The 15668-nt window shown below is 38.0% G+C and overlaps 1 protein-coding gene across 1 annotated transcript in view; it reads left to right on the plus strand.

The window, feature by feature from the left end:
- RASEF (RAS and EF-hand domain containing) overlaps positions 1-15668 on the plus strand; it is a 39384-nt gene that overhangs the window by 12812 nt on the left and 10904 nt on the right. Inside the window, exons 2-10 of the mRNA XM_052700755.1 lie at positions 471-617; positions 1307-1397; positions 4201-4296; positions 6200-6277; positions 6808-6923; positions 8174-8242; positions 9364-9448; positions 10436-10527; positions 14405-14636. Of these exons, the coding sequence (XP_052556715.1) occupies positions 471-617; positions 1307-1397; positions 4201-4296; positions 6200-6277; positions 6808-6923; positions 8174-8242; positions 9364-9448; positions 10436-10527; positions 14405-14636 (1006 nt within the window). The remainder of the gene's footprint in view (positions 1-470; positions 618-1306; positions 1398-4200; positions 4297-6199; positions 6278-6807; positions 6924-8173; positions 8243-9363; positions 9449-10435; positions 10528-14404; positions 14637-15668) is intronic.

The raw sequence follows: 15668 nt of genomic DNA on the forward strand, positions 1-15668 counted from the left end.
TTATTGCAGGGTTGTTTTTCTCTGTTTATTTTACTCCCTATAGTGATGTCACTGTCTTTTTTTTTTTATTTTTTTTTTACTTAGGTAGTTGGTATTCTTATCCCCTTTAAATTTTTTTATTCAGTTTCTTAGAGCAGTAAACCTCTCCACAATGCGTAATTTATCATTATAGCCAATCTTGATTTACATTATGGATTGCTCCAGTGGTATACTCTTCAGTGTATCACAAATACAATTAAAAAAAATTATTTAACCTAAAAAGTTTTTCTGCAGTAGCTATGTTAAAGAAATAGAAGGAGTAAAAATCATTTAGAAGAATCCAGATGTATCTTTGCTGTATATTCAAAGTCTTAACTTGTTAAATTTAAAAAATAGGCAATAAAGAGATACGCTTCAACTTATAGCATTTTTCAAACCTCTACAGAGCATTGTTCCAAGTAAGTATGTTAAAGAACTATCTATCTTTTTAGACAGGAGCAAGTCAGTGTTCTGTATCAGAACATACACATAGTGGAACCAAGATTAATCCAGCCATATGAGCATGTCATTAAGAACTTCATCCGAGAGATCAAACTCCAAAGCACAGAGATGGAAACCTTGGCCATTGCTGTAAAAAGGTATTTTGAGTCTTTCTTCTAGTTCATTTACGCAGTTACTTTTCTGTTTATTCTATCTTGCTGGATTAAAATGCTGTTGATTAGTGACAAAATATGCCAAACAGAATTTTCATAAACAGAGTTCAGAAGTTGTTTACATGCACGCACATTTATGTAAGTATTCCCTGTTCATGTTTTGGGTAGGTCCTGGCTTTGTTCTTACATCTAATGCCTTAAGCATTTTGACTAGTCTTCACATCTGTAACTTTGTGGTTTAGCATCCACTCCCATTACAATTTCATTTTGAAAAACATAGTTTTGCTTTCCCGGCTTCAAGGAGATTAGCTCAGGACAGGATAGATGGTGCAAGTTGCTGTTGTTATTGTCTTACAGCCTTGTCATAAGATAACCAGAGGGGCCTTTTATTTTTGTAATTTAATTTTCGATATGAGGTATCTTTCACAATAATCATATGATATCAGCTATAATTTAAAACCTAATTTGTATGTATTTTCAAACTGCTTTATGATTTTGATTCCCAATCGCATCAGTTTCAAGGTCTGGTCATTGTTAAATGTTTAAAATTGTTTTCATTGTTAAACGTCTTTCGCATGTTTGTCTATCTTATCCATTTCAGCAAATGTATTTCACACAATCTTCTGTCAAGGCACAGGGCAATTTCTAAAACAATATTTACTTTTAAATTTTAGAGCTCAGGATAAAGCAGCAGTTCAGCTCAGTGAGCTGGAAGAAGAGATGGAACAACGGATACAGGCTGCTGAGCAAAAAGTTAAAAAGGAAGTGAGTATTTTTTGTTTGCACAATTTCATAGTGACTAAGCTCTCTGTGGATTTATATAGGATTAATGACCAGATGAGTCTTTGATGCTGCTAGGCTAACACAAAGGCACTGTAAACAGGGCCTGGACAAAAAGAAACTACCCATGAGGTTGAAAATGTATTCTGATAATGCTTACCTAAAGGGGAATGGCTGCTCAGAAATAAAGTGAGAAAAGAAACCAAGCTCTTTTGTAAGATAATTTTCATGCAAAGAAGATTTATTCTGAGAAGAGTATTGGTAACTGATGAGAAAAAAAAAAAAAAAGGAGAAGTAGCATTTCACCAGAAAATGGTGGAATCTGCTTTAATAATGGAAGAATTTTTTAATGCTCAGATCATTTATTTTTCATTTTTTCATCTGACTGAAGCAGTAATCTTTCTTTCACCTGCTGATGCATTCTGATTCTGCAGTTATAGTTTGGAGAATTCTAGAGGAGAGAGGATGTTTGTGATAACAGAGTATGAGGGCCTGGACCTCTCAGTTGATGGAGAGTTCACTTGTTTCAGTGTGATCAGTTTTTAGGTGTTGTTTCAGCTCACTTGCAGTCTTCATGCGAAGTACAAGAATCCTTTTCCCCTCTCATATTGAAAACTTGAGTAGAACCATAAGTGTCTGTCTAATTCTAAGCAGAAAGCAGTATAAGAAAATTGCTCTGCCTGTCTAGCCTGCTTCTTGTTAAAGAATTCCTAAATTTATGTGATATATTACCTGGCTTTGTAGTAAGTGTAAGAGCAACAGTTCATGCAAAGTATTCTAATGTGAATGAAAGAAGTTCACTAGTTAAAATGTGTATTCTAGCTGTGATCATTAATTTGGTAGCAAAAGCTGCCTACTGAACCTTTACATATTTGGTATGTGTTCTTTCACAGAAGCATTTGCAAAACAGGAAGCAATGAAGTGCAGTCAGCCAATGGGGCGAATTTAAATATCTCTTAGCAATTGAGCTGTGAAGGAAAATGGTGTTCTGACAGATTTGCTTCAAATGTTTTTTTTTCTGTACAAGAGGAAACATTCCTCCTGTCAAAGTCTGTTGTTTTCCTAGTAACAAAATACAAAACATAAAAAAACATCCCATCTCAGAAAAATAGCATATGTGTATTTAATTAATTACAATGAAACTTTCAGAACAGAAAAGCTTACTATTCCCATGGAGAATATGCATTTTTATTTAGAAAACATAGGCATTTGCTTTGGAAAATTTCTGATCTGCATGAAGTTGTTAATCATTGGAAAAAGCCCTATAAATCTTATTCCCTACTGTAAAAAGATTAACTGGATGTGTGCATTTGTTGAGTCTGAGAACATCTGCAACATTACACATTAGGTGTGATCCTTATTTAAAGGCTGTTACCTATTATCTGTACACAGTTTATGTTTTAGTTTCTAAAAAGGGCCCTCATGATGCAACCAAATGCCTTGTAGTTTGCAGTGATTAAGCTAGATCTAGTCTTTGGATTGAAGTGTAAAGAAATGTCAGGGCAGCATGTTGCAGATTTTATCAGTGTTAGTTTTCAGATTGTCACTGAGCTGGGATGGGGTTTTCACACCTAGAATCAAAGATGGGCTATGACTTGTTTCCCGCAGTGCTTTTCTCATTTTCAGTCATGTACACTTTCTGTAACTCATAGCTCCTCGTACTCCACCTCCTAAAACGCCCTGAGAGTAAATGTAAGATATTTACTTTGTGGGATTGTGCTCAGCCGTTAATCTTACAGCCTGTACTCATGACCATTGTTTGCTAGAGTGATCTCACGCCACAGTGACACCTGCCTCTGTGTAATGGTATCTTCAGCATGAGCCTATCCTCTGTTTTATTTCTTCAGGGAAGCAAATAGTTACCAACAATACATAAGAGTCTGGTACAGGGGCCAGCAGCCAGAGAATCCAGTTTAAGCTGATTACTTTGATTATTATTTTAACACACGGATGTCAACATCTGACTGCATTCTGAACAAAGTCCACACCTGCCATCTCTTGTTTGGAAGCACAGCCTGCCAGTCTGGTAGCATGTCCTGCTACTGCCATCTGTCCCCCTGTCCTGCAAACCCAGGAGTGCTAGGCAGAGCTGGGTGCATGCTTTTCCTATCAGTCCTAAAGTCTTTGTCCCAGTCCCACGTCTCCTTGAATTAAAATGATTTCCCCAGTAGTGCAGCTGGTTTAAGATCAACTGCTGTGTGAAACTCCCATGACTAAGGATGCTGCCATTAGCATGTCTTTCACCAAATATGAACCTGTAAAAGTGAAATGCTTGCAAGCAAAACAAAATTGAAGTAAATGAGTAACTAACTAATGGTGGCACAGTAGTGCTATTCCTAGCATGTTGTATCCCAGACCACAAAAGACTGCTTTGAAAGTAAGGGTGCAATGCTGTGACCTGCATGTCTGTCTGTACAGACATCTGTATATATAATACACACCTACATACATGTGAAAATGAAAACTAAACGTTTTTCTTTTGGCTTTGTTTAAGACATTTAAAATGCTAAGTGCAGGAGACCAAAGTGAAAGCAAACACTGAATTCAAGGCTGAACCTGTATCTTTGCTTTTACCTCAATGTTTTGTTTCTCTGAGTATTTTATAAGTGGACTGAAATAGTAGAACCAGTGCCTGTGGATCTACGAAAGGGGTGGTTGACTAAGTGTGAAGACAAAATTACGCACATTAATCTACTGGGAAAAACAAGTTTGGCTTTAAGTTGGTAGATGCATCTTTTAAGAAACATTTGAAGCCTTTCTGAACATTTATTAAAAAAACATATTATAGGAAAAACGAAAAGCTGAAGAAGCACTAAATGAGCTGAAGCGCCAGTATGATACTGAAGTTGGGGATCTTCAGGTGACTATAAAAAAACTTAAAAAGGTAAGTGGCTTGAACTCATGACTTGAAATTTTAGTGTAAGAGATTCTGACCTTATGAAGGGCCTTCTCCAGGATGATGTGCAAAATGTAGCCTTCAAAGTTTACATGCTTAGGTAAATGGCAACTAAAAATAAGTTTTTTTAATGTTGTAGTTCTGTGTTGTTGTACACATTTTGTATAATCTATTGAAATACATAGTGAAGAGACCAGATAGCCAAATTCTCTTGCTAAATAATCTATCAAGATATTTTCACTGCAGTTAACTAGTTTTGTATGTGATACTTTAGAAACATCTAATATATTGCCTCTGATAGTAATTTATAGAACTAGAAACAGACTTGAAAAGTGGGCCCGAGTGAATCAAATGAGGTTCAACACAGCAAAATGCAAGGTTTTACACTTGGGCTGGAGGAATCCTACATATCTATAGACTGGGAGGAGCAGTCCTTGAGAGTAGCCCTGGAGAGAAGGATCTGGGGGTCCTGATGGATGAAAAACTGAACATGAGTCATTAGTGTGCTCTTACAGCTCGGAAGACGAATGGTATCTTGGGCTCCATCAGAAGAGGTGTGGCCAGCAGGGACAGGGAGGTGACTGTCCCTGTCTACTGCTCTTGTGAGGCCTCATCTAGAGTACTGTGTCCAGGTCTGGAGCCCCCAATACAAGAAAGGCAGAGAGCTGTTGGAAAGGGTCCAAAGGAGAGCCACAAAGATGGTCAGGGGACTGGAGCACCTCCCCTATGAAGACAGGCTGAGGGAGCTGGGCTTGTTCATCCTGGAGAAGAGAAGGCTGCAGGTGACCTCATTGCAGCCTTTCAATACCTAAAGGGAGCCTATAGACAAGAGGGAGTAAACTCTTTGAAAGGGATATCATCAGGACAAGGGAAAATGGTTTTATGTTGAAAGAGGGAAGATTTAGGTTGGATGTCAAGAAGACATTTACTATGAGTACCATGGTAAGGTGCTGGAACAGGCTGCCCAGAGAGGTTGTGGATGCCCTGTCTCTGGAGGTGTTCAAGACCACAATGGTTGGGGCCCTGGGCTGCTCAGTATTAAATGTGGAAGTTGGCAGCCCTGTCTGTTGCGGGGGTGCTGGAGCTTGATGATCCTTGAGCTCGCTTCCAACCCAGGCCATTCTTTGATTCTCTGGTAGATGAAATTGGCAATTTCGTCTACCAAAAACATCATCAAAAATAAATGCAGTATATTGAACTAATATAGTGTTTTTGTCAGTGAGCACATTTCTTTCAGTTCTTATGGTTAAGTTTGAGCTCTAATTTCAAACAGAAATTACTACTGGAATTGTTAATACTAGTCTAAATCTAATTTCTAAATCTAATCCCAACCTTATTAATTCAAAGCCCGATTGAAAGGTAAATTGACATCTTAGATATGAATATAAATTTGACCAGAATTTTTGCAACCATTGAGGATTTATTCTTATTTTTTTCACATTGAATTGAACTTAGAAGAGCACTGATAGAAATGGAAATTTCTCACGAGAAACATGAAAGCTTTTAATAAATTCACTGTACAGAATTGACAGTAGATGAAGTAATATATACATATATATATATGTTAGTAGAGATACAGCTGTTACTGTCTTCTCAATTGCTGGGTTTTGTGTTCCAAGTTGTACACATTCAGTACCTGTAGCAAATTCCAGAGTGCAAAGTAAAAATTAAGTATTTGTAATGCTTTAATGTAAAAAATTGTACAGAAGAACAGAAGTTTTTGGAATAATGCTCCCTACTCATAAAGCTGGGAATACTGTTGATTTTTAAATCTTTACTAGCTGTAACACATTCTTGGGGTTATTTGATATGATTTCAATTACATTTTATGTATTTTGAATGACAATAATCAAGTATGTACGTTAATTGGGTGATATTATAATCCTTGTAGGTTGAGGAGCAATCCAAAAACATAAATAGCAGGGAAGATGTGATTGAACTGAAAAAGAGAATACATGATATGTTGTTGGTAAGAAGTGTTTATCATTAATACATTATTATTAAATATTATAATAAAATCATTAATTTAGCTTCAGTTTTATTCTTCTTGCAATACAGATTTTTTTTTCCTATTTAATATTATTTAATAAATAATTAAATTTAAATTAAATGCATAATTTAACAAGTAAGAAAAGAGAGCAACTTTTCTGAAGTTTTTCTAAAGTTATTGATACCTATATGAGGATCTCTAACTTCAAAAAAAGAGTTCTATATAATGTTTATGCACATTCTAGGTATCACATTTAGAAACGGCTTAAAATGGTACAGTCCCATTTTTGTGGAACTGTGAAATCCAAAAATCAAATTTCAGTGAATCTTGCCTACTGGTTCACTGAGTTCTCTGCTGTTTGATTTTCTTTTCCCATCTCTGCTGAGCTTTCCTAGTGTTTCATTTTTATGTGTTATGTTGGTTTTTTATTTAAGCGTCACAATATAATATGCCAGCATTTTATGGAGGTGATTTTGACAGCTAATATTTAATATCTTTCTTTTATACAGGAAAATCAGAAACTTAAGAAAGACCTCTTAGAAGCACAAACAAATATCGCTTTTCTCCAGAGTGAGTTAGATAGCTTAAAAAGTGAATATGCAGATCAGACTTTAAACACAGAAAGGTAAATACTTTTACTTCATTACCTTCACCAGGAAAAGAATCTTTTGTTTCATGTTGTTATAATGTATTAAGCCAGTAACTTATTCTCTAAATTTGCCATAGACAGGTGAATATTTGACACTATATAAAGTCTGCCATGACTACTGTTCATTGTGTTGTCAAATATGTGAAAGAACTATGTCTGTACATAATGCAAACACTCAAAATTGTTCAAGGAAATCTAACGGGTATTTCAGTTAGGAGTACAAGTTTTTCCCTCCATGATTTTCAACCTGAAGAGTATCTCTACAAATATTAGCAAAAATAGTTTCAGAAGCCTTCCACATCCCTTTCAGCTAGTTCATCTAGAGCAAATAATTGCTGCTTCTAGACATTCAGGTTGATTTAGAAGAGTCTTTATGACAATGTTACTAAACAGTTGTCTTCATATAACATAAAAGGTATTTCAAGAAGCAGTGCATCCTTTCATGTGATTATTTCACTGATCATAGAAATCATAGAACTGTTTGAGTTGCATAGGCCGTCTAATGCACTAAACAGGGACAACTACAGCTAGATCATGTTGCTTAGGGCCCCATTCAGCCTGACCTTGAAAGTCTTCAGGGATGGGGCATTCACTACAATTCTGGGCGACCTGTTCCAGTGCTTTACCACCATTACCATAACAAACTTTTCTTACACCCATTCTAAATCTCCCCTCTTTTAGTGTGAAATCATTTGCCCTTGTCCTATCACAACAGATCCTGTTAAAGAGTCTGTTCTCTTTCTTCTTATAGCCTCCTTTATACTGAAAGTCCACTTTTCAGGCTCTATCTCTGTTGAAACCATGACATCCTCTCAAATCAAGGCATGCTGTGACAAGGCTGAAGCAACTGACTTTTAGCTTACTGAACTTTGGATGCTGCCCCTCATCTTGTGGGCCCATGGGATGCCCAAGGCATATCTGTCCAGCCCAGGTCGAACCCAATAACTCCACCCTGCACCCCTCACCTTTATTTTTCATCAACAGTTTTTGTTGAGATGTATTGGCAGAGATCAATGAAATTAGAAAATGATTTTATTTTGTGTAAAAATGCTTTTACTGTATTCTAGAAAGCAGAGATCTATACACTGAAAAATTTAATTCAGAAATACTTTGAAAAAGTCTGTTGTGTCTAACACAAAATTAATTGAAAAAAAAAATTTCTATGAAATGTAACTTTATTTTTTATTTTTATTTATTTATTTATTTATTTATTTATTTATTTGTAGAGACCTAGAAATGATTCGGGAGTATACTGAAGACAGAGATAATCTGGAAAGACAAATTGAAATACTTCAGTAAGTTCTAAGCTGTTCCAATGTATTTTTAAGAAACATAACCTCTACATAGGCACAGGTGAACATTTCTATAGCTCTTTGAAAGACTGAGATGAGATTTGGGAAAAATTATCAAGTACTAAAATGGCTTCAGTTCTCACAGAAGGTAGTTAATTGATCTATATAATTTCATCTTACATTTGCATTCTGTATACTTGAGACAGGCAGAATCATAGAATCATAGAAACACCAAGGTTGGAAAAGACCTCCAAGATCATCCAATCCATCTACCCACCTGTCACCAATAGGCCTTGGATTAGTAGAAAATGGTGCTTGTCTCAGCTGTGCTGACACACCAGCATGACTACAGTGGAAAGCACTGGCTTCCTTTCGTTATGGATGAAGCAGGAAATACAGCCCTTAGAATGACTTGGAAAAATATGGGCAAATTACTAGAAGTCATTTAGAATGCATATTCCCAATAAGAGATGAAAAATACATTGCTGCAATGGGGATGGATCATCAGCACAGACAAACCCAGTGCTTGGGACAGGGCACCTGCTGAGGTCAGGTCTGTCCACACAAGGCCAGCTGCTGCTGGTTGCTGAGCCCCTTGCTGCCCAACTCTCCGACACCACGAAGCTAGGCTGTCTCCCATCTGAGTTTTGTGTTTCTCTCAGATGTTTTTATTTAAGCTTCTCATTTCTTCAAAGAAAAAAAAGATGTATGAGATTCCTCTTCTACAAATACATTTAGAAGGGTGAATTCATTTGGAATGGTTTTAGTTGCCTTTCTGATTTTTCCTTTTAGCCTAACATAGTTGTGCACCAGGCAACTACTGTACACTCCAATTTTTGGTAGCCTATCCATGTTCTGTTCATGCCTTCTAAAAACGTATCTATTTTTTTCTCACTTCTAGTTACTGAAAGACTTAGGAAGACTTTATGGCACATTTTTTACGTTCAGTCATTTGTTTAAACAAAATTTCTTATCCCACATTAACCGTTACCATTCATCTACGGCAGAATAAAACATTTTCTTTTAAAATGCATATTTTTTTTCAAATTTTATTTGCTTAATTTGTATAGTTTTTAAGTTTAATTTGTTATACTTTTATAAGTTAAACTATATTTCCTTGTTAGATCAGCTAATAGAAAACTACATGACAGCAATGATGGTTTAAGAACTGCACTTGAAAACAGTTTCAGCAAGTTCAACAGATCATTGGTATGTAATTACAATTTTGCTATGTGTTATGAGTAGCTGTACTCAGCAAACTGAGCTACATTCAGTGATCTTTCTGTGGGAGTACATTTGTGTGGTTGGATTTCAGTAGATTTTAAAGTGCAACAACAAAGCTTTTTCTCCAGCAAAGTTTTAGATGCTTTAGAAAATACTGAATTTGTAACCAAATGTATCTGGTGTGATGAACAGGTTAGCAGGTTCTTTCACAGCAAAGGAAATGTGTCTGAATTATCCACATGGGAGCTCTTTAGCGCTGAAAACATACATTTCTAGAAAACTACCTTCTTTGTAATTGATCTGAATCCAACTTCAACTTCTGTCCAGGCAAGTCAGTGGGATAACAACTAACAGAAACTGTTGATAGTGGGGATCTCACCTCAGACCTTTTGTGCTTTTTTGGACTTTTGGGGCCTTTTTGAAACTTTTATAGTATTAGAAAGCCTTCTAAACTTTAAAACTATTAATTGGGCAAACTCCTGAATCACTGGAAGAGCAAGTAACTGTTGAAAAATAATTTAGACAGAATAATGGTTCTACAGTAACAGTACTGGACAGAAAGATTGAAGATAGAATTTTCTTCTGACATGCCCCAAAACATACACAAGGAAAGCAAATTCTATCTCATCTAGTGACATTTCTTTTTCACTCTAGTAGACAACACATAATCAATGTATAATAATAATAATCAATCAATAATCAAATCAATTTCTTTTTTTTTTTTTTTTGATGGTTGAATGAGGCCAGCAAGTCCAGCGTCCAGCATTAAGGCAACAATGGAACTTAAGTGGTGCATGTGGTAGCCTTTGGACATCTAGTCCTGTTTAAAGAATGAAGCTTATTTAAAAATAAGTGGATATACATGAAAATGTACAGTAGTCATTTTGTCGATAAACACTTTAATCATGATGAATTTGATGTTTATATTATGTTCATAAAACTTGTTATGCACTTATTATTTATCTATTGCAGCGGTTAGCAAATACCTCACCGGGAAGTACTATTTCTAGAAGCAGTCCCAAATGTAGTGGTGGACAGTCTCCTCTGAACCCGCGTTATGACAGGTAAGCCAGATTTGCTTCTACTAAGTTTAAAAAGACTAGGTCATCACGGTGTCTTAGAAGATCAAATACTGTTAAACAAAAGAGAAAATAATTCTTCCTGATCTAGAAGAAATATGTAGCAGTAGCACAAGATCCATAGTATGGTGAATTCAACAGCAATGTTTTCAATGACATCAGCAAGTTCAGGAAAATTTTATTTAGTGGTAATGGTGAGTGGTGAATGGAGAATTCAGACAACCTCTTGATGTTTTTAGTTTAAGTCTAAATGTCCCCTCCTTCCTCTGTTTCATACGTAACAAATATTGTTACTGGTCAGAGCACCTTTGGGCTCACACCTACTGAATGAAAGTCCTTGAATCATGGAATCATAGAATCGCTCAGGTTGGAAAAGACCTTCAAGATCACCAAGTCTAACCGCAGCCTAACCAAACTACCCTACCTCTAACAAATCATCTAACTAAATCATGTTCCTGAGCACCATAGCCAGAAAATTTTAAAACACATCCAAGGCTGGTGACTCAACTATCTCCCTGGGGAGCCTGTTGCAGTGCTTAACAACCCTTTCTGTAAAGAAGTTCTTCCTGATATCCAACCTAAACCTTCCCTTGTGCAACATGAGGCCTTTTCCCTTTGTCCTGTCACCTGTCACCAGTGAGAGGAGACCAACCCTGCTCTCACTGCAATCACCATTCAGGTATTTGAAGAGAGCAATAGGGTCTCCCCTCAGCCTCCTTTTCCCCAGACTAAATAGCCCCAGTTTCTTCAGTCACTCCTTGCAGGGCGCTTTCTCCAAGCGCTTCACCAGCTTTGTTGCCGTTCTTTGATGAGATCATATTCAGGTCATTGTAGAGGCTCTCACTGATACCACAAAGATCTGGATTCAACTTCGAGTGCTTTAGATCATGCTATTTTGTGAAATTTTTATTTCATTTTTGTTATTTGAAATAACTGGAAATACCATTAAGAATTTGTGTCCATATTCAATTCATAAATTCTTTTACCTTACTCTTTTTGTGTTACTTCAAACCTTACATTGATAGTAGCCGATATTTTATGTTTTTCCAATGAGACAAAAATCTTTAGCAGGGATTAAGTTGGCTTCTGCTTTGCAGTAAAAATATCCACATTTGTTCAGAAGTGCTATTCTACTATCTCTGTGTGTTTGCAGGCTATAAAATTTTGCTAGTAACAAATTGATCTCTTCTGTTAAATGCGGATAATACCTGTTTCCCTCTGTTGAGAAATTTTGAGAGATGCAATCATATCAAAGTTGTATATTAGATTGAATAATTTTCTGAAGTTCAGGAAAAATTAACTAAAATCTCTCTGGATGTTTAGAATATACAATCACAGAATATCCCAAGTTGGAAGGGATCCACAATAATCATCAATTCCAATCCCAGGCTCCACAGAGGGCTATTCAAACACCAATAATCTTTCACATGTGACAGCTCTGGGCCATGCCCACTACCCTGGGCAGGCTGTTCCATGCCCGCTTCTGTTCCGCAGAACTTGTTCCTAACCCCCAGCTGCCCTCCCCTCATGCATCTCCATCGGCTCCATCGGCAGAGCTCAGCGCTGCCCCTCCACTCCCTGTGAGGAGCTGCAGCCGCCATCAGGCCTCCCCTCAGCTCCTCTGCTCTGGGCTGAGTGCACCCAGAGACCTCAGCTGCTCAGAATCATGGAATCACAGAACTGTAGGGGTTGAAGGGGCCTCTGGTGATCATCCAGTCCAAATGATATGATGCCAACTTAAACCAATATGAAATAGGAATTTTCTCCCTTCCTGGACAACCAAAGTACACAGCTCCTCAGACGCTGTGCCATCAGACCCTTCTGCATTTCTGTGGCCCTCCTTTGGACCCTCTCTAATAGCATCTTGTGTTGTGGCACCCAAAGCTGCATCCAGCTTGTGAGGCTACACAGCACAGAGCAGAATGGGGCAACCGCTTTCCTCACCTGGCGCTTTTGGTCCTGATATGCAGATCTGGTTACGAGGCCTCACTGTTGGCTCACATTCAAATTGCAACCAACCAGAACACAATAATTCCTTTTTTAAGTGCTGTTCTCCAGCCCTTCACTCCACAGTCTGCACATAGAGCCAGGGCTGCCCCATTCTAGATGCCCAACACTTGCTCTTTCTCATGCCGAGAGTCACCACCCTCAAATTTGTCCAGATCTTCCTGCAAGGCCTTTCTACCCCCAAGGAAGTCAGCGCTCCTATCAGCTTAGCACCATCCACAAATTTACTTATTACAACTTCCATATTCTTATTGGAATCAACAGTGAAAACATTAAAGAGAAATGGCCTTAAAATGGAGCCCTTCATAATCCCATTGGTGACAAGCAGGGCAACTCTCAGGCCATAGCCTCTCCTCACCCAATACAGCCAAGTTCTGGTTGTCATGGGACAGATGCCATTGCCATGGGCTGCCAATCGCTATAAATACAGGGACCCTGACAACAGGACACCACTTGCTGAAAATCTTGTGGTGAGGAAGCACAGGCTTGAGATTAGGAGCTCCTTAGATAGACCCTTCCCTCCCACTGTGGGAACTTTGTCTTCTAGAGAGCAGCAGCAAGCCTGAGCCAATGGAAGTAGACCCACCAGAAAGTGCTGTTAAGCCCATAGAGGTGACCTACCTGCAGAGGATGAACTGATAGATCCAGCTCCATAAGGCCCGGGCAAGCATTATGCTTGTCTGAAGACGTCGCTATATCCATTGGCAGCGCAGCAGACGTTCTCGATTTCCATTCGACACTGAAGAGTCACCATTCGCCAGAGAGTCCCTGGGCCCCTGCTGCCCTCTAGAACTCCTTCTTCCCTACCCCCATCCTCATTCTTCCTCAAGACCTCTCACTTAGTTTAGTAGTGTCTTTCCAGGCTACTTTAGAAGAGAGTTTATGTGGTAGGAATAAAACTTAATGGCCATGATTAGGCACGTTATTAGAAATGATTTAGTAGTGTCAAAAGACAAAAAGAGATGCATCTCAAAATCTGCTAGTTTTCAATAGATTGTCACCTGATAGCAGATTATCATTTTGAAATATTGATTTGTATTCAAACATCTTATAAGTGATTTACATTAGTAAGTACCTTTTTTCTTCTTTAGCTGTGCAATGCACCTAGATCTAACTTGCTTGAAGTGCATATGAAGATCCTAGTAATGAATCCCTGCTTCAGGGAGGCTGAAAATTCACTAATAAAGGCTTTTATTTCAGTGAATGCCTATCAAGCTTATAGCATGCACCTTTCATTTGTATTTCACTGATTTGCTATAGGCTAGCAGGTAGGTGAGCATAAAATAAAAAACCATAAAGAGCATGAATACTGTGATATTTCACGACAAAGATAGCATTTGTTCCTTTCATTATTCATTACCCTGCAAATATGAAAATTAGACAGTTCAGCATGTTATTGCATGGTACAATGAAGTCCCTAAAAACCATATGTTTTGGCTCTTCTGTGGTGTGCACTGTAAGGACCCAGCCTCTCTGGCAGCAATCTTTATAGACTGTATTGATATTGTCTATTCTAGCAGTGAGGTACTTCTCATCTGTTCCCATAAGACAGAGCGAAACTGATTCTTTTTGGCATATAAATTAACAAACATTATTACAGAGATTTATGCATTAAGTTTGTAATCTGAGTATCAAGAACTGTGTTTAAAAAAAAAAAAAATTATAAATGCAAAATAAGTTAGTACCATATGTGTTAAATGTTATAGTTAGCATTTGTAGGTGTTCAGCATTCTAGAATGGTGTAGATTTTGTTGGAAAACAAAACAAAACAAAACAAAAACAAGCAAAACCAAAACAATTGTGAAAGAAAATTTATTTGTTCTATTGTTTTTATTTTGCAATGCTTGCTTTGTAGGTCATCTCCATCTTGTATGGATGAAGATTATGATTCTTTAGCCCTTTGTGACCCAATGCAAAGAATAAACTGTGAAGTTGACAGCTTACCTGAGAGCTGTTTTGACAGTGGTTTGTCCACCCTGAGAGATTCAAACGAGTATGATTCAGAGGTGGAATACAGGCATCAAAGAATTTCTCAAAGACCACAGTGTATGCAAGAAAACTATGGCGGTGATGCTTCTGATACAGATGTAAGTATTAACTGCCTCACTAGGAAGCAGCTTGGAGGCAAGAATGAGATGGATATTTGCCGATTGACCATATAGAACTGAGTATGTGGGTTATATGTGTTTTTTTTTTTGTTTAATAAGCTTTGAAATTATTGCCTTTTTTTCATCAACAGTGGCCTTGAACACCTCCAGGGTAGGGTCATCCAGAACTTTTTTGGGCAGGCTGTTCCAGTGCTTCACACCTTTTCTCCAACTGAAGGATTTCTTCTAACATCTAACCTAAACTTCCCCTTTTTCAGGTTAAATTCCTTCCCCTTGTCCTATCACTATATACCTGTGTGAAAGGCTAATCCCCCTCCTGTTTCTAAGCTTCTTTCAAGAACTGAGCAATCTCAGTGAAATCTTCCTGGAGTCTTGTCCAAGTGAAACAATCCTGGTTCCCTCAACCTTTCATAGCAGAGGCGCATCAGTCCTCTAATTATCTTTGTGGCCTTCCTCTTGACCCTCTCCAACAGCTCCACATCCTTCCTGTGCTGGGGACCCCAGGCACAGTGTTCCAGATGGGGCCTCACAAGGGCAGAACAGAGATAGACATTCGCCTTCCTCTCCCTGCTGGCCACCTTTCTTTTGATGCAGCTCAGGATACCATTGGCCTCCCAGGCTGCAAGTGCACCCTGCTTGCACATTTAAAATTTTTCATCTACCAGAACCCTGAAGTCCTTCTTGGCAGGGCTGCTATCAACGAGTTCATCTCCCAGTCTGTACTTGTATCTAAGATTGCCCCAATTCTTGCACTTGGCTTTATTGAACATCATTAAATTCTCGTGATCCCACTCTTCAAGCCTGTCTACATTCCTCTGAATGGCATCCCTATCTTCTGTTGTATTTGCTGCACCACTCAGTGTCATCAGCAAAATTACTGAGGATACACGATCTCACGGTCTAAGTCATTGATAAAAATCTTGAAAAGCACTGATCCCAAGACAGAACCTGAGGGGTGCTGCTTGTGACTGGTTTTCCAACTGGATATAGAGAAATTGATAACAACTCTGC

The sequence above is a fragment of the Tympanuchus pallidicinctus genome, unplaced genomic scaffold, assembly GCF_026119805.1.
Source record: "Tympanuchus pallidicinctus isolate F22 unplaced genomic scaffold, pur_lepc_1.0 scaffold4, whole genome shotgun sequence".
NCBI lineage: Eukaryota > Metazoa > Chordata > Aves > Galliformes > Phasianidae > Tympanuchus > Tympanuchus pallidicinctus.